Genomic DNA, 23,495 nt, shown 5'->3' with positions numbered 1-23,495 from the left:
CATGGAGCCTTGAGGAGTAGGAGCGGCCAGCAAAAAGGCTGCCCAGAGACGGAGGAGGTAGGTGAGGTGACCGTCTCCTGGAGAGGGAGTCCCCTCACGGCGCTGGCGGCTCAGCTGAGGCCAAATGCTGCGGCAGGAGAGCTGGGAAGGGCCCTGGTCTGGCTGGCCAGGTTGGTTGGACGCTCAGTGCTGATCTGCTTTCTGTGTGGCCTCCTCCTGCAGAGCTGCTGACCCTGGGGAGCCAGAAGATGTGTATGGTTGTGTACCCCAAGGTGGAGGAGGACTCAGGGACAGAGGAGCTACAGGAAGACATGCAGGAGCAGCGGCAGCCCACTGCCCCCAAGGACAAGGATGCAGAGGAGCCCTGAGGACCACCCTCCCCTCTCAGCTGCTTCCCTCCTCCTTCATCCCCCTCTCTGCCCTCCTGCCCTGCCTGGGTCCCCCAAACACACACACACCCCTCTGCCTCTGTCATTCCGGGGTCAGGACCTGGGTGTGGGTGGTGAGAAACTATAAACAAAGATACTGACATTTGTACCCAAAGATCCAGCCTCCTCTCACCCCCAAGGCCTGTGTCTAAAGCAGTGGAGCTTCTGGGGTGCCCTACACGGCCCTCCCTCCTGGGCCCACACCCTTAGTCACTTCCTCAGGAACCTGAGTTCAGGGCTGCCTTCCCTCCCCATTCCTGAGCCCAAGGGAGGCCTCAGCTCCAACAGAAGTGGCAGCAACAGTGAGTCACTTGGGGACAGACTCGAGCAAATCTGTCACCATTAAAGGTCAGCTGCAGAGACCCAAATCCCCCTCCCTTCACCAGTGACCGAAGACATCAGAGGTGATGCCTCCCTCTGCCCCCCCTCCCCCCTCCCCCTCCCCCCCTTCCTCCCCCCCCACAGCCTGGGCCTTCTGTGCAGAGTGAGGTTCCTGTCAGGACAGCATCTCCCCACTGACCTAAGGACCAATGTGCAGGAGGACTGCCCCCTCCCCTAACCCCGGCCGGGCCTGTGGAACAGATTGGGAAAGGCTCAGATTGTAGAAACCCAGCCTTGCCCCTGCCTCCTCCCCCCAACTCAGTGCCAAAGCTTCCTGAAGCCAGAAAGCTGCTTATTTCCAATGTAGCAGACATTTCTCTCCTAATGACAAAGCAGCTCCTCTCCTCCTCCCTCCCACCCCCATGGGAAGGAGCCCACCGCCCTGTTACCCCCGCAGTGATGCTCCAACACAGCCCCAGGCAGCCAGCTCTGCCGGCAGCCCCATCTTGCCCTTCTCCTCCTCTCTGGACTTTTGCTCCTGGGGTGTGAAGGCTCCCCAAGCCCTTCATGCCTGAAAGTCGAGCCAAATCAGCCTTAAGTCACCTCCCATCCAAGAACTGGACCTAAAAATACCCCCTTATTTCCAGCCCTCTGGTCAGACCTGGCATGAAAAGCCTTCCAGGGAGGGAGGGCTATTTCCCATCTCCCCAGAGGTACCCATCCCATCACCTCGGAGACTGTTTGGGGAGAAAGTATATTCTGAAGGCCATTTCCTCCCCCAACTCAGATCACCCCTCCCTCCTTTCTGCTCACACCACTGTCCCGTCTGGACAGCCTCCAGGACAGGATGAGAGGACAGTGGCAGAAGGTACCCACTTTGGAGGCTCTCGGAAAAGCCCGTTCTCTATGGTTTGCTGACTTGTGGCCATCCTGTCCTGCAGGCAGGAAGCTGCCATTCCCTGTGCTCCAAAGAAGGTGCTGGTGTTTGCCCTGGGCCCTTGCAGCCTCCTAGCCACACCTGTTGTGCTAAGGACTGGGATTCTTTTATCCCAAGCAGGAGTCCCCCCCCTTACCCCAACTCCCTATCCTGTCTGCTGAAACTGGAAAACCTGGGGAGTCCTCCTGGCCTACTTGGGTCTCCCAGCTTCCCACCCAGCCTGCTTGAGCCTGCATTGGTAAGATGCGGGTTTGGTCCGAGTTGTGGTCCCTTCAGAGTGGACTCCAGGCAGACTGGGGCTGGCCCCTGGAGGGTCAGGGGACCATCCTCTTGTTCCCTCTTCTCATTCCTCCAACCTTCAATTATTGTTTTTTTGTAAAGTGGATGCCTTACTTTTTGGATAAATATTTTTGAAGCTGGCATTTATATTTCTTTTGGATTTTTAAGGTTTTGTTCTTTTTTTTTTCGGGGAGGGTTTTAGTTATAGCTGGATAATAATCTTCTGTCTTTGAGTTGGTTTAGGTTTTAGTTGTGTGTTTTGTTTTGTGAGGGTTTTTTTTTTTTCTGTTGATGTAATAAAATTTTAAATGGAAATGAAGTTGGTGGTGTTAATAATTCAATGACCTTCCAAGACAGAGTCTCCAGGCACTTCCTGTCTCTGTCAGGAGGGAGGTCTTTGGTTGCCAGGTTCCTTCCAGGATGGCATTCCTGAAAGTCCTTGCGCTCCATAGCTTCGAGCTGTCCCAGGGCCCAGTGCCAGCGCGTTTTAACAGCTCCCTCTCGTTTTGAACCGAAAACTTTCTCATTGCTTCTGTGAAGTCACGAGTGTTAAGATCCTATGTATTGTGCTGAGAGCCTGCAAACTATCTGGGAAGAAGAAACTCATCCCTACCCAGGGTGGGAACATGGGCGACAGAGAGACAGCACCAAGCTGAGTGGAGAGAGGCGAAGGCATCAGGAAGGGACAGGCTGAGCCTGTGGAGAGACCCCAGTGAGGGTGGGGGGGGTTAAGCAGTTAGAAGAGCACCCAGCTGGATGCCAGGGGCTTGATGGGAGGGACTGGGAGGTGAGGTGGGGTCCACTCAGCTGTCTGAGTGAAAGACTAGGAGGGCTGAGGGATCAGGGAAGAGGAGGAAGCAGTTGAGGTAAGGACAAGTACCTCCTGGCGCTCTGGGTTAATCGCTGGAGGAAGTTGACAGGATTAGTCCTTGCTTGGAGTCCCTCCTTTGTGGGCAGCCCTCCCGGCTGCCTGTCCTGAGACAGCATCATTCCAGAGCCAGCACTGCTGACAGATATGCGGAGGAGGCAGGGCCGGGGGGCAGGGGGGGTGAGGGGTGTGTTAAGACATCACCCTTCACCATCTGGAACACTGTGAGGACACTGGCAGGCAAGATGCCTCCACTCCCAGTCCCAGCCTGGCCCCAACACGCCTGTTTTGTGGCTGGCGTTCTAGACTGAGGCTGGAGGCTTGCCATTCACAGGGGCACAGACTCTTGGCTCTGAGACCCAGCCCAGCCACCAAACAGCTGTGTGTCCTTGGGCAAGTCAGTTAACCTATTTAGCACTTTTAAAGGGATGAAAAAAGAAGACAATCTAATCTCAAAGGGTTCCTGAATCTCCCAGCCCATGGCTGTCCCAAAAGAGTGAGAGCAAACTGGGCAGAGGCCAGTCTTGTGCAAGAGGCCCATCTCCAAGCTTCACATCCCCCTTGGGGATTCCCCCAGTTCCCCAACACACACTTTTCCTTTCCCCAGGCTCCCAGAGGCTTCCTCACGTCACCCCATTCCAGCAAGTCCAGCCCTCCCCAACCTTTCTCAGTCCCTGGAGACACCTGTCCCTGGGGGCCCCCTCTCTTTTGTAAGGTGACACTTGCTGATCTTTTCAACCTGCTCAAAAGGGCAAATGTGGGTCTCTTCCTAGGCAACATGCATTTATTTTTAACCTGGGCCTTTAAGCTGTCTTAACCCTGTCAGTCACTTTAATGTGAGGAATTTCAGACGCTCTGATCTGGGGGAATTTGGGAGCCTTTGGAAGTCACTGAAATCACAGCTGCTTATGCATTCATTTATTAATGTAGTCGAACAATAAATATTTCTCTAACCATTGTATCCAGGATTTTGCTATATGCTGTGGGAATAGCAAACTTACTCTTGAATTTTCCAAGTCAGCACAGACTTCAAATATCTTGTGTCACTGTCTCCGTAAGAACACTCATATATGTCAACACACCTGTCCTTAATTTTAGTTCAGGCAATGTGGTCACCCTAGCTGAACAAGTATCTGACCTACCTCTAAGGAGCAAATAGTCTTGGGGGAAAGAAGATAAGAATGCACATGGCCCGTATGTGTGCACATCACAGATCACTGCCCACTCTGCTGGGCTGCGCGTCTGCAGGCAGGGCTGGACCCGCCCTGCGCAGCGCCTGGGACCTACGTGCAAAAATGCCTGTCCAGTTGAGGCGTCAGACAAAGCTGCAGGTAGCGTGTCAACTCAGGAGACACAGATACACCCGCAGGGGGGCAGTCAGAGGGCCGGAAGGAGACTGACGTGGCTGAGACCACTTGCTTTCCATACATTATCTTATTCAAAGTTTAATTAAACAACCGACAAAGTAGGCATTACTACTGCCCTTTTACAAGTGAGATTAAGTAACTGGCCCAAGGTCACCGAGTGGTAGGTGACAGGGAGATCTGAGCCAGGTTCTAGCTGACATGCTCGCTGCCTCCCTGTTGGAAGGACTTGGTGAAGGAGGTGGTGTTTGAACTGAGGCCTGTTACAAAGTCATTAAGATACTACAGGGGCTGGGCTTCCCTGGTGGCACAGTGGTTGAGAGTCCGCCTGCCGATGCAGGGGACACGGGTTCATACCCCGGTCCGGGAAGATCCCACATGCCGCGGAGCGGCTAGGCCCGTGATCCATGGCCGCTGAGCCTGTGCTCCGCAACGGGAGAGGCCACAACGGTGAGAGGCCCGCGTACCGCAAAAAAAAAAAAAAAGATACTACAGAGGCTTTGTTTCAGTTAATGCACACAGGTAGCAGCAGCAGCTGCAGGGAGAAAATGATCCTGCTGACCAGGGGACCGCGGGGGGGCTTCCATCCGCTCCGGAGCAACCCCGCACAACCCAAGAATCCCCCAGCCCTTGACTAGCACTGCCCTCCCTACCCCCTTCCCCTCCAGCGCCCCCTCCTTCCCTAACCAGACGTCCAGAGCGCCCCGGTTACTGGGAAACGCGGCAACGTCAGCCAGAGAGGTGAGGGGCCGAGATCACTTATCTCCTCCACGGCGGAGCTCCGAGCGTTCTCATTTCCTGCCGGCCTATCTGCACACCTCCCGGCTTCCTCCAGCCCCGGCTCGCCCGCTCCTGACGCAGTCTCCCCCTCCCACAGGGTGCCGGACTGAGGGCAAAGAAAGCTCTCTGAGTCACACAGCTCCCCCTTTCCCTAGCCCTTCTTCCCCGGGGGGTTTTAAGAACTAGACCCCTGCCCTTCCCCCCACGTCAGCGCCACAGCCTTGCCTGACCTTGGGTGGCCGCCTCTCAGCCTCGTTTTCCTCCTTTATAAAGCAAGGATAAGTACACCGTCTACCTTGCTTACTTTCCTATCTGATTCACAGGGAAATGGTCTGCAAGGAAAAGGGTATGTTTCAATGACTGAAAAAGCATAACACCGGAAAATGCAAGGCCTTAACTATCATCACTAGTTCATCGTCAGGGAGTGAACAGAATTCCTCCTCACTGAGACAAGGGCCGGACCCTGGTCCTCTCCGCCTGCCCACTCTCCCTGTAACTGCACTGCAAGACCCCCATCTCGGCCATGTTTCCTCTTCCTCCTTCCGGGCGTCTTGCCCTTGCCAGGGCTGTGGGAGGCTGCCCTCTGCCGGTTCACCTGATTCCTGACCGCAGTGGCCCCTCGAGTCCTGAATTTTGGGCCAATATTACCACCTGGTGTTTAACTGAGGCACTGCTGCCAAACTGGTGCAGCTCAGCTTTGGTACCTGCTTGCCACAGCGTCCTCTGAAATGGAGAGAAGGCAGAAATCTCCCGGTCTGGGACCTGAGATCTGTCTCCCGGGTGCAAGCGGACTTCCTCAGGCCAGGTCAGGGCTTTCAGCGAAAATACCTCAAGCTATGCACAGAGAGTGGGGGGGGGTGGGGAGGGAGGAGGGAGGAATGCTAAATAGAGGTGTAATTGCCTGATTTGCAGGCCCCCCTGTCTCTGTCTGCATACTTTATTTTAGCATCCAATGCTGTACACAGCCCCTCGGCATTTGCACCACTGAGGCCTGGCCCTTGTTGTGCCCGACTTACAAAACTTCTGGCCTCCACAGGGCGCTCACAGCTTTTGCTGGTGACAAAAGAGCCAGTGACACATTTCTGTGTGTCCTTTTCTTCTCACTGTACCTATAGTCCCTTTTGCAGATGAAATGCAACAGGTAAAAGCAGGGCCACAGCGGTACCTCCGACAGGAGGGAGTGGGTAGTTCCCAGAGGAAAGAGAAAAGGGAAGGGAGAGGGGGCCCCCATCTGAAACTAAAAGCACAGAGAGCAAGCCGTGGGTTTCGCCTGGAGACCCTGAAACAGAGCCCCAGGAAGAGGTGATGACAAAAGAGAAGGCTTCTCAAGCCTCACAAGAGGAAGTGGACCCAAGAGAGGTCAGAGAACGGCCATGCAGAAGGAAAAAGAGCAAACTGAACTGCTGCGAGCCCTGAGCCCTGCGGCACAGGAAACGGGCAGAGCCCTCAGGACCCGGCTGGGGCAGAGCGCCAGCCCGAGGCTCTGGCGGTGCAGGCCAGGGGCCGGAGCCACCGGAGGAGTGCAGCTGTCAGTTCCTGGGGCTGCCAGGGTCTGGGGCACAGGGCCCAAGCCCTGACCAGGTGCCTCAGCTGAGCCTGGGCAGTCAGGGATGGCGCCAGGCTGCTAGAGCTATAGCCGGGGCTGGAAACTCGTGAGGGCTTGGGCTGTTACACAGACCCTATGCAAAAACCTAGCAAAAAGAGGCTGCTCCGCACCATGAGACAAGCCCTAGTGCATGACTTGGTCCCAGACGCCACTACTTCCTAAACCCCCCAAACAACGCCCCGTGGCTTGCACCCAGGAGAGTGGCTCGGAGAGGTGGGGCTACAAAAAGAACTGAGTGGCCCTGGGGGTAGGTGGAGACCAGCACTGTAGGGGGGGGGGACTGTGAGGGAGGGAGGCGTGTCCAGGGAGGAGCTCAGATCAGGCTGGGGGTCAGCACTGGAAGAGGGTTTTCTCTGTTCCTTCTGACTGGGCATTCATTCTGCACAGGACTTTTTGCAAGTTGGAGGGAGGAGGATACTCAGAGTAAGGTGTTGCCCTCAAGGAGGATTCTGGAATCCCCTGGATTTGACAGGGAGGGGGAGGCATTCCCAGAAGAATCAGCTCCTGGGCACCTCAGAATCCTGGCTTGGAGCCTAACCAGAGTACCCCCAACTGCTTAAATAGGCCAGGGGCCCCATTTCTTTAAAGCCTGCATCCCTCCCTCTGCGGTGCGCCCTGCCCCTCCCTGAGTCACCCCAGGGAGAGCTGGGGGAAAAAAGGGAAGAGAAAAGAGGCATTGACTACAGAGGAAGGAAAAGGAAACAGCAGAGGAGGGAGGAGAGAAGCCACACAGGAGTGGGTGACAGCGGAGATCGGAGAGGGCAGATCTAGGGCAGGGGGAGACAGCAAGCCGAGCATCCCAAAGGGTGCCCCAAGAGCAAGGCGGCCAGGGGCGGGGAGCCGAGGGGGCGGGCCGGCCATGTCCCACGGGACCTACTACGAGTGCGAGCCCCGGGCTGGCCAGCAGCCACTTGAGTTCTCAGGGGCCCGAGTGGGGCCTGGGGAGCTGGGGGACATGTGTGAGCATGAGGCGTCCATCGATCTGTCTGCCTACATCGAGTCTGGGGAGGAACAGCTCCTCTCTGACCTCTTTGCTGTGAAGCCGGCACCTGAGGCCCGAGGCCTTAAGGGCCCTGGAACCCCTGCCTTCCCCCACTACCTGCCGCCTGACCCGCGGCCCTTTGCCTACCCTCCACATACCTTCGGCCCCGACAGGAAGGCCTTGGGGCCTGGCATCTACAGCACCCCAGGGAGCTACGACCCCAGGGCTGTGGCTGTGAAGGAAGAGCCTCGGGGGCCCGAGGGCAGCCGGGGGGCCAGCCGCAGCGGCTACAACCCTCTGCAGTACCAAGTGGCGCACTGTGGGCAGACGGCCATGCACCTGCCCCCGGCCCTGGCAGCACCCAGCCAGCCCTTGCGCGTCCTCAAGGTAAGAGTGGCTCAATTCTCCTCCCCGCCACCCAGGGTCTGGAGGGAGGCCCGTGTGGATGGGGTCTGTGTGTGGTGTTGCTCTGTGAAATCGACCCACCACAAGCCCTCTGTGTTCGCCACCCAGTCGTAACCCCTCTTGGCTTCTCTGTGAATTCACTCCCCTGCCGATCCCCACTGTGTGACCGGAACCAATGTGTCCTGCAGTCCCTGTGACCAGCTGACCTGCTCTGATCTCAGCACGCCCCCTTCCCAGTTTCTCCGCTGCCCACCAGCTCCCTCCTCTCGTTTCTGTGTCACCTCCTGCTTCTAGAAGAGGAAATGCCTGCTGATGATAGAACTGGAGACTCAAGATAGATGGAAGGAAAGTGTCCTCAGAGAGTGTGGGGACATGAAAAGGAGTTTGGGTCAGAGCAGAGGACACTGTACGTCTGGCAGGGCAGTGGCTGTTCTACTGGGGGCCAGGAGCTGGCTCTGAATCCCACATCCCCCTGACGCTCCAAGTGTGCTCTGACCACTGGGATTCCTGCCCCACCTTTGCTCTACTTCCCCACAGCCCTCACTCTTGTCCCTCTGTACCTTCCCCTCCAGGCCCCTTTGGCGGCTGCCGCGCCCCCCTGCAGCCCCCTCCTCAAGGCACCCTCACCGGCCGGCGCCTCGCACAAGGGCAAGAAGGCCGTGAACAAAGACAGCCTGGAGTACCGGCTGCGGCGGGAACGGAACAACATCGCGGTGCGCAAGAGCCGGGACAAGGCCAAGAGGCGCATTCTGGAGACGCAGCAGAAGGTGCTAGAGTACATGGCCGAGAATGAGCGTCTGCGCAGCCGCGTGGAGCAGCTGACCCAGGAGCTGGACACCCTTCGCAACCTCTTCCGCCAGATCCCTGAGGCCGCCAACCTCATCAAGGGTGTCGGGGGCTGCAGCTGAGCCCGCCTGGCAGACTGTGGGCACCAGCCCCCGGGGCTCAGCCTGACCCTGGGGACCCTCACCCTAGAGGCCCCACAGGCCGAGTCAGAGACAAAGACCATGGACAAATGGCAGCAGGGGGGCAAGACAAGGAGGACGGCGGGCCCCAGCATAATGATTCTGTGGCTGAATAAAACTGCGCTATGGCACAGTGCGGGGGCTGTACAGTGGGCCCGTGTGTGTGTGTGTGTGTGTGTGTGTGTGTGTGTGTGTGTGTGTGTGAGTGAGAGAGAGATGGGGGACTCCAAAGGTAGGGAATGCACGAGGCTAGGCCTGCATACCTCTTGATTCCAGGCCCAAATAAACATTCGGGAAATTCAGCAGACAAGCTGCCCGCAGCTCTCCCACAGTGCACCGCACAGCCAGGCCCCGTATCTCTCCCTCTGCTCTTCTCTCCCTCCACCCAGCCCACCCCACAGGACCTGGAGCAGCCTCTGGACACTCCCCTAGCAGAGCTCTGTGGCTCACAGGGAGATCCCAGCACCTCCAGTCCCTCCTGCCTGGGCCTGCTGACCCCAGCCCTGCTCTATCTCACCTTGAGGTATAGGCCTGGGAGTTCCTGCCCCAGGAGATCAAGGGAAAATTCCAGATGGCTCTGATGTATTTATGGTCCCTTAGCTCTTGATCCGGGACTCAATCCCTTCTCCACAGTTCCCAAACTTCAGTCTGCCAGACTGACAGACCCCCATGCCTCCAACCCACTCGCTCCCACCCTTGTCCTTCATTCCCTGGGCCTTCGGTTCCCTAAAGAATCTGAGTGCTTGGGGGACAAATTAGTTGGGAAAGGCCTTGAGACCTGTTCGTATACGAGAAAATTGGTAATGAGGAGGATGACAACACACCTGTGCAGTGAAACCCCATGTGGAAAACAGTTTTTTTCATAGAACTCTAGCCTGAGAGCCATAAGAGGGCAGTGCTTGACAGCCTCAGTTTGAATTTCCCTCTGCTACTTTCTAGCTGTGTGACCTCGTGCCAGTTACTTCTCTCTGTGCCTCAGTTTCCTCATCTGCAAAATGGGAGCAGTAGTAATGCTGTACGTTCATAGATAAACAAGGCCTGGCATACGGTGAGCGCAAATACTTGTTATCACTCCCTTTTGCTAGAACTGAAAGGACCTCAGAGATCTCATCTAAACTTCTCATTTTGCAGGTGAGGAAACTGAGGTCTCAGACAGGGAAGGGACTTACCCAGAGTCTTGCAATGGGTCAGAGGCAGAACCAAAATGAGCTCTGTAAAATCACAGATCTCAAGAGGGGCTGGGAGAGACCTCAAGAGATCATCTGGTAGGCTTTGTCCTCAGACAGCAAGATAGTATAGGCCACATTTAATAGATAAAGCAGTTGAGAGCCGAGGGAATAAGAGACATTCTCCGGAAGCTCACCCAGGTGAGCTTTGCTGTCTCCACACGCACACCTGTCTCTACTTCGCCCTCACACCCTCCCCTCGGAGGCATATGGAACAGTGTGGGGCCAGAGTCAGGGACGCGAGACACAAGATGGGCTGGTTAGAGTCTCTCCTAGGCCACCAATGACTTATAGGCCACTGCTGAGAAAGCAGTGTTAGGCACCAAGGAATAACCTTCTGAGAGGGAGAGAGACTGGGTCTGGATCCTCCCGGTCCGCTCTCTCTCCCCGCACCTCCACCTCCCCAGTGTCAGAGCCTTCCCACATTGAGGACATCCGGGTGTACCACGCCTGCCTCACCCAGGACTCAGTCTCTTTCCTGCCTTTGCCCCTGTGTCTCTCAGGCACCATCTCCCCTACATCTGTGCTCTAGATACCCCTGCCCCAGGTCTGGTTTGGGCAGACAGATCTGAACCTCACTAGATGGTTTATTCTACCTGAGTTGGGAAGAAAGAGGCATCTGTCTCTGTGGATGCCTGGGAGAATCCCACACCTTCCTTTCAGCCCAGGGGAATGCGTTGCATAAAGGGGGTTTGCACAGAGCACGGTAAGTGACTCAACCTCCGGATTTCCTCCTCGCAGCTCAAGACCACTGCCCCTGGACTTATTTTCAAGGTTCTGGGTGATGGGACCTGGGTTGCTTCAGCATCAGCCCCAAGCTTCTCTCCCACTGTTCTGAATCGTGTCTCCTCCCAGCCCACAGCACCCGGGGGCTCCTCAGGGCGGGTGTCTGGCACCAGGTCTGGAGAAGATCCACAGCCCCAGCTGAGAGAAGAGAACACCTGGTCCCTGCCTGACGCCGAGCAGCAGGCACACCTCGATCCTCTGTGGCAGATCCTATCCCGGGGAAATGACAGGTAGCCGGAAGTCACGCTTTTAACCCTGAGGTTTTAACCTGACCTCAACTGGTTTGGGCCAAGGTAACTTATTCAACAAGTATTTGCTGAGCATCTTTCCTGTGTCAAGCCCTTGCAAGGTGCTGAGAACACTGTGGTGACCAAACTCTCGGCTGAAGGACCCCTCCACCTGTCGTGTTCAGGCAGGGCAGGAGATTGTGGGTGGCAGGAGAAGGAAGTCAGGTGCTTAGCCCCCAACTCCTAGGGACAGGACAGGTAGTCTCTGCAGCTGCCCTCATGGCCTGGGGGTGGTGATGGCTCTCTGCTACTGCTGGAGCTTACCACTTCTGCAGCTCTCCCTTAAGCGTGACCATTCACACCTCTATACATTCATGAATTACCCCCTCTGAATATGCCTCTTGGGGAAACCTACTAAACCAGCAGAAAGGGAGGTGGCTTTTTGTTTGTTTGCTTTGTTTTGTTTTATTTGTTTATTTTTGGCTGCATTGGGTCTTCACTGCTACACACGGGCTTTCTCTGGTTGCGGCCAGTGGGGGCTACTCTTCCTTGCGGTGCACGGGCTTCTCATTGCGGTGGCTTTCTTGTTGCGGAGCACGGGCTCTAGGCACGCGGGCTTCGTAGTTGTGGTACGCGGGCTTCAGTAGTTGTGGCGCACAGGCTTAGTTGTTCCGTGGCATGTGGGATCCTCCCGGACCAGGGCTCAAACCCATGTCCCCTGCACTGGCAGGTGGATTCTTAACCACTGTGCCACCAGGGAAGCCCAGAGAGGTTGTTTTAGCTGGGGTGGTCAAGGAAGGCTTCTCGGAGGAGGTGACATTGAAGTCGAAACCTTAAAAATGTCCAGGAGGAGGCAGATGTGCCAAACAGGGGGAAAGGAGAGCAGAGGGGTGAGCAAATGCCAAGGCCCCGAGGTGTCCTGGTCCAAAAAGAGAAAGGAAGCCGGGTGAGGCTGGAGAAATGGAAAGCAGGAGGAAGGGCACGCAAGAACACCGCCTCCCTCCCTCCAGGACCGTCTTCATTCTCTCTGCCGGGAGGAGGACCGTCCCTAAGGAGCAGGCTCCCCATGCCACGCCGGGCGGAGATGCCACAGGGTCCACAGGGTCCGCGGGGTCCGGAGGCTGCAGAAAGAAGGCACCCCCAGGAAGGGCGGGCAGCCTCACCCCTGCCTGGGGAAGGTACGAGGCCCAGGGCGGGGTCACGAGAACTTTGGAAAACCAGCAAATCAAGGTCCAAACAGCACACACATGCGTTCACTTGGCTTTACGATCCACAGCTCGGGCCCACTTTTCCTTCCTGGGCAAAACAGGGGACCAGCATGAGAGTCCTGAGCTGACAGGATCTCAGGCCCCAGGAAAGCAGAAGAGGAGAAGGTAGGATGTTGGAGATACCGCCAAGAGGGAGGAAGCTGCCCAAGGTGAGCCCGCCAAGGTCAGTCCACAGTGGCAGCTTGGCCTTGTGAAAGTCGCTCCCCCTACTCGGTGCGCACCTCCCCACCCCACCCCCACGGGTTGCCACATGCCTGGGCCCCCAGGGCCCCCATCCCAGTGTTGCAAGATCCCGGTTGGGGCTGTGAGGGTGGAAAGGGGCCTCTTCACCTCCACTCCCTACCCTGCCCCAAGCCATGAGGGGACTATGGGATGGAGGGGGCTGTACAGGAGATGCTGAGGCAACAATAGGCAAGGCTGGCCGAGGGCCTGTGCACCTCCTGCAGGCCAGTCACTTCCTATCACCCCCAGCAGGCAGACCTTTCCTCTCAGGACTCAGCGGGGCTGCACCGCAGTGGGAAGGGTCGGACCTGCACGGGACTCCAGGCTGCCTCTATCAGCTGCTGCTATAAGCAGATCTGGCTTGGCCCCAGAAAAACTTCCATGAGCAGCTCATTGAGAAGGCCCATCAGAAGTCCCCTGAGACTACCCCATGGGGAAATGATTGGTGTTTTCAGAGGAAAATGGCTGCCCCTGGCCATCAATTCTGACTTCAGGGAGCAGCAGAAGCGTCCTAGGACTTGGGAGAAGGAAGGCTTCCGACTAGGGAGACACCCCCCCTGCAGCGCTGTAACCTCCCCTTCTCTTTTAGAAACATGGATCTGAGCTAGGTAGAGGCAAGCCATACGTAGCATGGATCCCCCCACCCCACAAGCCAAGCTTCACCCCAAAGCCCCAAACTGTCCAAAACCCTATTGCTCCCCACACCTTGCACTGTCACCCCTGCCCAGACCATCCAACCCTGCTGCAATCGGGACGGTTTGCAAAACGCCTGTAGCTCCCGCTTTGTCACCGTCTGAGGTTAGGACTGCACTCGGGAGATAAGCCCAGGCCCCATCCGTCGTCCTGAGTGAGACTGCTGGCCCTGCTGCAATCGGGACGGTTTGCAAAACCCCTGCTGGCGCCAGCTCTGTCACCATCTGAGGTTAGGGCTGCGCCCCAAGATAAAGTCTAGCCCCGCCCACCAGCCCTGCCTTCAAACCTTGCAAGCAGCATGGCCAAGAGACAGAGCTCCAGGGCAGCCCACTCAGGGTCTGGAAGCCTTAGCCAGACTCAGGGTGAGGACCCCTTCTTCCTGGTCCTCTCTCACCTCCTCCCCTTCATCCCCAGCCTCACCTTTGCACACTGCCCTCAGCACCATCCTTTCCCCTCACTCTCCATCTACGCTTCTCGATTCCATCTTCCGTCCTCACCCTCCCTCCTCCCTCACCTCCATCCTGCCTTCTCATCACACTCATTTATTCATTCATTTGCTATAAAAATACTTAATAACCCCTGCTCCAGGCACCTTGCTTGTTATAGGAGCTACAGGATAAGCAAGGAGGACAGTCCCTGCCCTTGCCGGGCTTATAAATTCATGAGGGGGACAGACAAACATACCACCACAAATAAATAGATCATTCTAAATTGCAGGCAGTGCTACGGGGCAGAAGTAAAGAGTGACTGTGACAGATATTAATAAGGGAACCTGATTTAAATGTGAGGGTCAGGAAAGGCTCTTTGAGGAAGTAACATGTAAGCAGATGTCTCAAAGGTGAGTAGGAGTCAGTCTGGCAGAAAGTGGGGCTTCCCAACAGAGACAGCAGCTCTGCCTAGGCCCCAAGCAGGTCCTTCCCGGCCATTGACAGAGGCTGGGGTTGAGGGCAGACTAGACTGAGGGGGAGAGGTGAGGTCAGAGAGGGGCTGAGGCCAGATCTCACTCAAGGGGTTGCAGAGCATCAAAGGGAGAAAACACCTTCCAAAGGAAGAAGACATTTCCTCTCTCCTAAGGTGAAAGAGAAGAGATGCAGCAGGCGCAGATACAAACAGGTCTGTAGCCCGCTGAGGTTGTTCCCGTCTCATGGCTTCTATTTTTACCATGAAAGAAGAGGTGACTGCAAGTGACTGAGCAGGAAGCTCTGAGAAAGGCTTAAAGGTGTAAAATCCCAGCTTCTGAGAGTGGAATCGGGAGCTGAGATTTCTGGCTTGGAAGCGGCCAGTCGAAGTCTAAGATGACAATTTTAGGCGACAACAGTCTGTCCTCTGGAGGGACTTCCTTCAGTGGTCCTTAGCTTCTCGGGAGCTAGTATGGACAAGACAGATGTTGGGTTCATCTGGGCGTGGGGCTCACCCAGGGAGGCAGGATGGACGGGACAGACAGGGAAGGGGAGGGATTTCGTGGTGAACCTGGAACTTAGGGCGGATAAGGAGAGGTGAAGAGACAGGAAGGGCCAGTGGTTCTTCAATGAGCTTGTAGAACAGCAGCAGTGAGCCGGCTTGAGCAAACAAACCATAAGGAAAGGAGATCATATCAGAGAGTGGGATGTTTGATTCAGTTATTTCATAGTTACTGCAGTTTCTGGTGATGATAAGGCCTGGGTCTGACCCTGGGGGTGGCCTGCTAAGGTGGATGAGAAGCATGTAAGAGATGAGAGGGTGAAGGAACTGAGAAGTGGCCACGCTGGATGGAGTATCCATAAGGATGATGACATCACTTGGACGACTGCCTTGCTCAGCCCCATCCTCTTTCCACAACCCCCGTCCCACATCCCACATCCTCTCATTCACTCCACCCCCCATTAACATCCTCTTCCCTAATCCCTAGTTTCCTACCTCCACATCCTCTTTCTCATCTCCATCCTCATCCTCTCAAACCCCAGCGTCTCTTAACACCTTCATCCTCTCCTTACCCCATTCTCACTCTTCATCCTCATCTTTCTCATCCTGTTCCTCTCAGCACTTTATTTCTCCTCCACACTGGGCACTTGAAAAGCACTATTGCATGGTGGGTTAAAGCCTGTGCCCAGGAGCCTATCGACGTGGGCTCAAATCCCACGTATACTGCCTGCCCACGTTGCCTCGCTTGTAAAAATGGGGTAATAATAACACCTACCACATAAGGTTGTCAAAAGAATTACCTGAGTCTAAAGTGCTTGGAACAATGTCTGGGCTCGATACCATCATTGTTATCCTCCCCCTCTCCTTGCCTCATTGCACCCTTCTCCATCTTCTCACCTCCATTATCCCTCTGTACCTACTTCATATTTCTTCTGAGAGGCAGAGATGAATCAGACTCAGCCCCTGCCCATGGTCTGGTAGGGAAACAAGCACAAAAATAAATGTCAGGGACTTCCCTGGTGGCGCAGTGGTTAAGAATCCACCTCCCAATGCAGGGGACACGGGTTCGAGTCCTGGTCCAGGAAGATCCCACATGCCGCAGAGCAACTAAGCCCATGCGCCACAACTACTGAGCCTGCGCTCTAGAGCCTGTGAGCCACAACTACTGAGCCCACGTGCAGCAACTACTGCAGTCTGCGTGCCTAGAGCCTGTGCTCTGCAACAAGAGAAGCCACAGCAATGAGAAGCCCACGCACCGCAAGGAAGAGTAGCCCCCACTCGCCTCAACTAGAGAAAGCCCGCTCGCAGCAACGAAGACCCAACACAACCAAAAATCAAATAAGTCAATTTATTTTAAAAAAATGTCAGGAGAATGTAATAAGTGCTACTTCAAAGATGTGAAAGAAATGCTCTCGGAGATCAGAGGATATGCAAACTCTGCCTGGGGGGAGTAAAGAAAAGTCTCAACAGGCAGATAAACCTCTCAGCTGTATCTCGAAAGATGAGGAAGGATTTGCCTGGCAAAGGCAGGAAAGAGGTATTCCAGCCAAAGGAACACGAGGTGTTTCTAGTGCTGCTTCTGCTAGAAGGTCTGAAGTTCTGCAAGCTGGTGTGAAGTTAGGATGAACCCCTACCCCGGCAGGGGCACGACCTATCCCAGTAAGGCCACAAGGGGGCAGCGAAGCATTAAGAGAGGTGGAGGATGGGGCCCAGAAAACCTCAAGAGAGCCTCACAGACCTCCAATCCCTTGGGCAAGCCCTGACCGGGAGGGTTTTCCCCAGACTGGGCCGGCCCAGCCAGGACAAAAAAAAAAAAAAAAGACTCTGACACTTGGAGAAAAAGACTGGGTTTGTCTTAGAAAAAGAATAAAAGCCCTCTTAGTATGTCCTCTAACACATGTTGGTAAGAGCAGAATAATTCGCACTGAGTTGAAAGTGTCTGTGGAATACCTCCTCTTGACTCAGTATTTACCATGGTCTAGACACTGTTCTTGGCACTTTACAAATCTTCACTTTCTCATAACAGCCCTATCAGGTGAAGTACAGTCACCCCCCTTTTGCAAGTGGGAACCCTGAGGCATTGGGCCCAAGTTACACTGATACAAAGTAGCAGAGTTGGTTTGGCTCCAGAGTTTGGAGGCCTCCCTTGCAAGGGGTAGCTCCAGCCACAGCCCTAGCGTGTAAAAGCATAAAACCCAGCCCTCCCAACGCCCCCGCCCCCTGGAAGTCAGCAGTCCTCTAAACTCTAGTCCTTGTCCATCACTAACGAGCTCTGTTCCCTTATGTCACTTCACCCCTGACCGGCATCTTCAAAAGCTAAATCATGGGGTTAAGCTCTGTTCCTTCACCCACAAACTGGTGAGTAGACCCTCTGGGCTGTGCTGAGTGCCGTGGATACCAAGATGGGTGGGAAACAGGCTTGAGGGACTGTGGGATGTGGAGGGGGAGCCTCGGAGCTACAGTTACAGCAGAGGATGACAAGCTAGGAGGCAGGGGAGAGGCCCCTCCCGCCTCTGGCCGGTGTGGAATTTGGGCAGGAGGTGTTAAGAAAGGCTTCCCAGAGTAATTACAGGGAAGGTAGGAATTAGCCAGACAGGCGGGGAAGGAGGGTATCCAGGCAGGGGAAAGAGGATGCGAAAGCACAGCATGAGCAGAGAAAGCAAAGGGTGTGCTAAGAGCTCGGTCAGAACATCTTTGGACATCTATTAATGCCAATTTTCAGAGTTTACTTCTCCTCCTGACGTGCCAATAAGCAGCTTCTGCGAAGCCTCACAGAATGTGCTAACACAAGGGCCTCTCACAGGAGGTGGTAGCCAACCCACACGTGTTTAAATGGTGAGCGCCTAAGTGCCCTACACAGGTGGAAGAGATGCCTAAAAGCCTTGCAGTTTGGAGTTCACCCAGTTCTGACATGGGGGCTAGTGGAGTGCAACAGCCTTGTTTGTCCACCTCCAATGAGATAGGCAGGCATCTGTGAAGCAAAGAATGCCCCCCCCACACACACACCATTATGTTAACCCCAGTTTTTTAGTTCTGAGAAGGTTCCAAGGTTGTCCACTCAGAATAGCAGAAGAATCAGGCTGAGACGGAAGAGGGATAGGAGAGTTCCTTCATGGATGAGGCAGGCTTCTCTTTGGAAAGGTCAGTTGAGGCCTCAGGAATGAATATTGCCCCCCTCCAGCTCTCTACTTCTGGCACCCCAGGGAGGAGAGGTGGGGGGCTGCAGCTTTGGCCCTTGTAGTAGTTCACATCGGACCTCTTGGCAGGAGCTATAGATTTACTCAACAACACTCAAATATTGACAAAATAATGCAAGCATGGTGGAGGAGCTTTGGAAAGAGATGGTCAAAAGAGGAAAGCCAGAAATAAGTAAGGTGGGGAAAAAGGGAGTAGAAGGCTGGATCCAGGGCAGCCTATGGAAACATGTTTGCAAGACGTTGCTGCTGCAGCTGCTCCCCCTGGGGAGGTGTCTACATGACAAGACACACGTTTGAGCTTTCTCAGGCCCTGTTTCTCCCGACTTCCCCCAAATTTCCGTTCTTCCTCCCTCACCCTCCCTGGCTCCAGGATCCTCAACCTCTCCGAATCCAAACCTGCCATATGGGAGATCCTATATCAGAGGGAGCTTGGGGTCCTGAGGGAGGCAGGGTGAGAGGGGGATCCCAAGCCCTGGCGGCAGGGCGAGAGGCTGCTCAGCGGCTCCAGGGTGTCCTAGCAGGTGAGTGGGAGAGCAGAGGGCTCCGGAGGACTGAGGGGCAGAGAGGGCTAGTGCAGCAAGGCCACACAGAAAAGAAACTGACGTCTAGGATGTTGAGGTGAAACTGATCTATCGTCTTGTTAAGCCCCTCCAAGGCAAGGACCCCTGCTTCTGCGTCGAGACCCTGCACAGTACTGCCATGCTGTCTGAGGAGACCCAGACACCCCAAACTACCACAGGTGAGTTCATGTCATTGAGAGTGTATACAACTCCTCTTCAGGGATACCCAGAAATGTCTCCAGCTCACCTACAGGTATTCATTCTTGCCAGGTGCAGCCTCCTGAAACCAGGATACCAAGGACAGAGTTGCTTGGGGGCCAAGGTGAGAATGACTTAGCAGATTTGGGGATCTGAAGATCTCTAGCTTGCCTAGATCTCTACAAGACCACCAGCATCAGAATTACTTAAGGTGCTTCTTAACAGTGCAGATCCCTGAGCCCCCTCTCCCCCTGACAATTTATTAAATCAGAGACTGGAGGAGAGCAGGGGAGAAGACTCCCTATTCTAACCGTCCACTAAGCCAGATGTGACATTTCACTCGCTGTCACATCCCTGATGCCCATCTCCGTGGTTATGCCTTGTGGCCAGAGCAGGAACCCTCACAGCTAATCCAGCCAGGTGGGTCTGGGGTCCAAAACACTGATTTTCTCCTGTATGTGTGGGTTGCCCACACTTCCAAGTGCCACCAAGAGGTGAGGTTCAAATCAAATTCCTTTGCCCGGCTCTGCTTCTCAATCTTAAATGTCATGGGAAAGGGTAGGGAGCATACAAGCAGTTTTTATTAAATTGGACTTCCCTGGTGGCGCAGTGGTTAAGAAACCACCTGCCAACGCAGGGGACACAGGTTTGATCCCTGGTCCGGGAAGATCCCACGTGCCGCAGAGCAACTCAGCCCGTGCGCCACAACTACTGAACCTGCTCTCTAGAGCCCACGAGCCACAACTACTGAGCCCATGAGCCACAACTACTGAAGCCCGCGTGCCTAGAGCCCGTGCGCTGCAGCAAGAGAAGCCACCGCAATGAGAAGCCCGCGCGCTGGGACGAAGAGTAGCCCCCGCTCACTGCAACTAGAGAAAGCTTGCACAGCAACGAAGACCCAACGCAGCCAAAAATAAAGTTAAATAAATAGAAGATTTAAAAATAAATAAAATCCCACAAGTCGCGTGGCACAGCCCCCCCAAAAAAAATTGTGCTTATTTGGGGTAACTTGGGGCATGCTAATGAAGTTTGGTTGGGGGCTGAAAAACCTCCAAGCCATCCCTTGGTACCACCCCTGCCAAGTTTCCTGGGCCTCCATTTTCAGGAAGACTTCTGCGTTACCCCAGTCCCCTCCTTTCCGCCCTCACCTTGTCCTGGCCCATCCACAGCCCTCTATCGTAACCTATGCTGCCTGCTGCCAGCTGGACTCAGAAGACAGGCCCCTTGCTGGTACGATTGTCTTCTGTGCCCATCTCACCAGCCCCAGCCTCAGCCACAGTGACATGATCATGGTGACTGCTGCATGATCAATAGGAAGAAGCAAACAGGTTGGGGAGGGAGCGAGCACAGGTCACTCAGCTTCCCATGAAGTGGAAGGACCTCCTCAGGGTGCAATAGAAGGTACCTCCAGCTCTAAGAAGAGCTGATTGTGCAGAGGGGCGAGAGAGTGCAGTCCGTCCTACTGCGGTCCCCTTCACTCTGCAGTCATTTGTCCTCAGGCCACGCTCCATGAACTGCTCCATGCCCTGGGTTTCTCTGGACAGCTCTTCGAGAAATGGAGGGATTGCCCTTCAGGACCCAGAGGTAAATGAGAGGAATGAGGACAATGTCTCCTCACAACATCAACCAGAGAGAACCACTGTTCTCTCACCAACTCCTTCCTTTCAACTCTTCCTGACCCTTCTGAGGTCTCCCTCTCCTCAGATGCCTTCTTCCCTTTCTATACTCAGCGAGAACTGTTCTACAAGTCAACAAGTGACAAGGCGAGATGAGTGGGGACAGCTGCTTCTCAGCACAGCCTGGCCCAACACTTGGGACTGCTAGGGGTTTCACTGGGCACTCCCTTGGAAGAAGAGGTGAGGATGAGAACACTTTGGGGTGATGGAAGGAAGAGGGAACGGTCAGGTGGCACCAGCTATCTCCTCCCAAGGGGCCCTTTGTCTTCACACTGGGAGGCCTGACTACTCCAGAACTGTATAATGACTGCTACCTACGATGGCGCCCAGCACACTCGGCTTGACCCAATCACTCTCGCTGCCTTCAAAGACTCAGGCTGGTACCAGGTCAACCACAGCACAGCAGAGGAGCTGTTGTGTGGCTGGGGTCAGAAATAAGGGAGAATTGCAGAGGGCACTCATGACCCGAGTCAGCTTGGGGGGAGTGAGAGAGGTTGGAAGGGATTATCTGCTGCTAAAGTGTAATTGAAGCTGTGAGCATGGCTGGCCCTGATGGGTCTGGGGGCTTCATTTCTTCTGAGGGCTCTTCTATCTCTCAAGCAGGGTCTGGCCTGGAATTTGGCCTGGTGACCACCTGTGGAAATGGCACCTCAGACTTCTTCTGTACTGGCAAGTGCGTGTGCTGAGGGGCTGCACAGCTGTCAGTGATTCTAGTGTCACTCTACCGTCCCCTACACACAGCAGACTGGGCTGCCACTACCTGCACCTGGACAAGGGAAGCTGCTCCTCAGACCTCATGCTGGAAGGCTGATGCAGGTATCAGCTCTTGGCCAATGGGGTGGGTAGACTAGAGAATGGGGAATGAAACCGAGTGGGGCTGGAGAGGAGTCTCCTTCTAAGGCATCTGGACAAACAGTATTCTACCTTCTGCCCTGCCCTTCAGAGTGAATGCTGGAGGAAGGAAAATGGATTCCCACCTGGGGCGGAGAATCCCCATGGGGAGATCTACCATCCCCATAGTTGTTGCTTCCTTGCCAACCTCACTTCACAGATGCTTCCTGGGGACAAGATCAGGCATCCCTCTCAGATCCCACACCTCAAGGAAGCAAACCCCCTGGCCACTGCTACTTACATCAGTGCACAGAGAGGGGAGTGTACAAGGTGCAGGTGGAAGGATCACCCTGGGTCCCATGCCTTCCAGGAAAGGCTATTCAGGTGGGTATCAGAAGTGGAATAGCTGTAGCACACTGGCAAAAAGTTTGGAAGTGCTCTTATGGTAGTACCATCCAATGTGTTTTGATGTTCATTAAATTTTTTATTATTATTGGAGTATGGTTGATTTACAATATTATATTAGTTTCAGATGTACAACATAGTGATTCAATATTTTTATAGATTATACTCCATTTAAAGTTATTATAAAATATGGGCTCTATACCTTGTGCTGTACGATATATCCCTGTAGCTTCTTTATTGATGTTCATTTATTTTTTACTAAGTACCCTACTGAGTCCATGAATCTGATTTAGAATGTACATTTTCCTTAGAAGGAGGGCTTGAGCAGGTGACTGAGGCTATAACTATACCCTGCTACATATTTCTTTGTAGATACCTGGGAACAATGGCCATCTCTTCTGTCCCTGGGGTTGGCTCTGTTACACAAATGAAGGTACCGATGCTATCAATATTACTTACCCAGCTATAAGTCTTTCAACCTGACCTATTATTTAGCTGGGCCCCCCCAGGCCACTCCCTGGGGAAGGAAGAGGGCGAAGAGCTAACTGAAGCAGTCCTACAAGGCTCTGGTGAGCACTGGTGGGTAAATCAATGGTTCAGGCTAAGGGTTTATACAGTGGGCCAAGGAGAATGTTCAAGTCCTTTACTTGATAACCCTCCTCTAAAGACCTTCCGTTCATCCCAGTCCCAAGCCTGCACCTGTTTCATGAGATATACTCTTCCAGGGACTATACTTCCATTAAGAGATCCAAACGTCCATTTGGCGCTATTTCCACAGTCTCTTGATTACCACCAGTCTGGTCTTCACTGTGCATATGTGGAAATCCCCTGGCTGCCAAGGGCCTTCAGCTGGTATGCTGCACAGGGCCCTGACCCTGACTCTCTGGAAGAAACCTCTAGAAGTATATTATGGAGGAGCCACCTTTACCATAGAATACAGCAAGTAAGATAACATTCCAAGGAGTTTTCTTTCAAATTCCTGGAATCCAGATATTTGAAACTATATTAAGCACTCATTCATACATACACTGTCCTATACAGTTAATATTTCAGAAAACAAGGATCCCTAACATGGTGCCTATCACCATGGGACACCTCTCTCCCCAGCAGTTATAGAGTTCACCTATCTCTAGGACATAGGGCTCCTAGTCCCCTTCTTTTCTTTTTAATGAATTTTTTTTTTCTTTTTTGGCCACACCATGCAGCCTGCGAGATCTTAGTTCCCTGACCGTGGATCTAACCTGGGCCCCCTGTAGTGGAAGCGCAGAATCCTAACCATTGGACAGCCAGGGAATTCCCCCTTTCTTTTCTTAAGCACTACCCAGGCAACTTGCCTGAACACTATAGTCTTAACTCTTCCCCTAAGCCATTTCCTCCTTCCAACAATTTAAGTTGCTGGCAGTCTTGGATCTTGGTCTTCTTCCTTTCAGGTTCTATATCCCCTTATTGATTTCCCGTTCAGCTTACTGTTTGGATGAAGAATGAGTTCTAGGTGTTAAAATAAAGGTAGGGCACTTCACCTCCTAGGCCTAGGCATTATTCCAGGCCAAATATTACCCCTACATCCCTAGGTTTCTAGTTACCTCAGACCATAATCCTTCCATGACCCACCTCGGTCTGTCCATGGGACTCTGCCTAATGTCGCTTATCCTGGTGGTTGCACTGGGAACCATGGCCTATCAGAAACGAGCTACTCTTCAGGTGGGACCTTCTGCCCCTTACCATTCACTAGAGCCCCAAGGCGCAACAGGGGGCCCAGTTGGAGGAATGAGTGAGGTGTGATGTTACCCACAGCATGACACAGGTTAGGGCAGAGATGATTTCTTAGGAGAAACTGGATGGAAAGTCGATCTATTGTCTATACTTAAGT

General features: G+C 54.1%; 3 protein-coding genes across 5 annotated transcripts in view; all 3 read left to right on the top strand.

Annotated features, from left to right (window-relative positions):
- The window catches only part of SLC7A8 (solute carrier family 7 member 8), a 58,319-nt gene extending 56,039 nt beyond the window's left edge, over positions 1–2,280 (top strand). For 2 of the 3 annotated variants that reach the window (XM_049705430.1, XM_049705431.1), the window contains one exon: positions 223–507. In XM_049705430.1, coding sequence (XP_049561387.1) covers positions 223–368 — 146 coding nt within the window. In that variant the 3' untranslated portion in view covers positions 369–507. Of the gene's footprint in view, positions 1–222 lie in introns of all 3 variants that reach the window. The other variant, XM_004283215.3, reaches the window with a different exon arrangement.
- Positions 2,281–6,951: 4,671 nt separating this feature from the next.
- Positions 6,952–9,087, top strand: CEBPE (CCAAT enhancer binding protein epsilon). The gene is made up of 2 exons (XM_004283173.3): positions 6,952–7,952; positions 8,543–9,087. Exons 1-2 carry the CDS (start codon positions 7,443–7,445, stop codon positions 8,876–8,878), a joined length of 846 nt encoding a protein of 281 aa, XP_004283221.1. The 5' UTR covers positions 6,952–7,442; the 3' UTR covers positions 8,879–9,087.
- Positions 9,088–18,075: 8,988 nt separating this feature from the next.
- On the top strand, positions 18,076–23,407 carry CIROP (ciliated left-right organizer metallopeptidase). The gene is given in 18 exon segments (XM_033411659.1): positions 18,076–18,244; positions 18,247–18,321; positions 18,324–18,476; positions 18,601–18,694; positions 18,786–18,837; positions 19,040–19,207; positions 19,883–20,005; positions 20,213–20,297; positions 20,440–20,508; positions 20,511–20,816; positions 20,993–21,062; positions 21,131–21,227; positions 21,333–21,498; positions 21,501–21,604; positions 21,998–22,101; positions 22,103–22,194; positions 22,370–22,568; positions 23,197–23,407. Coding segments are annotated over 18 exon segments (2,337 nt in total).
- The last annotated feature ends 88 nt before the right edge of the window (positions 23,408–23,495 follow it).

This window comes from Orcinus orca, chromosome 2 (assembly GCF_937001465.1).
Source record: "Orcinus orca chromosome 2, mOrcOrc1.1, whole genome shotgun sequence".
NCBI lineage: Eukaryota > Metazoa > Chordata > Mammalia > Artiodactyla > Delphinidae > Orcinus > Orcinus orca.
This window is presented reverse-complemented; position numbering and strand designations above follow the sequence as displayed.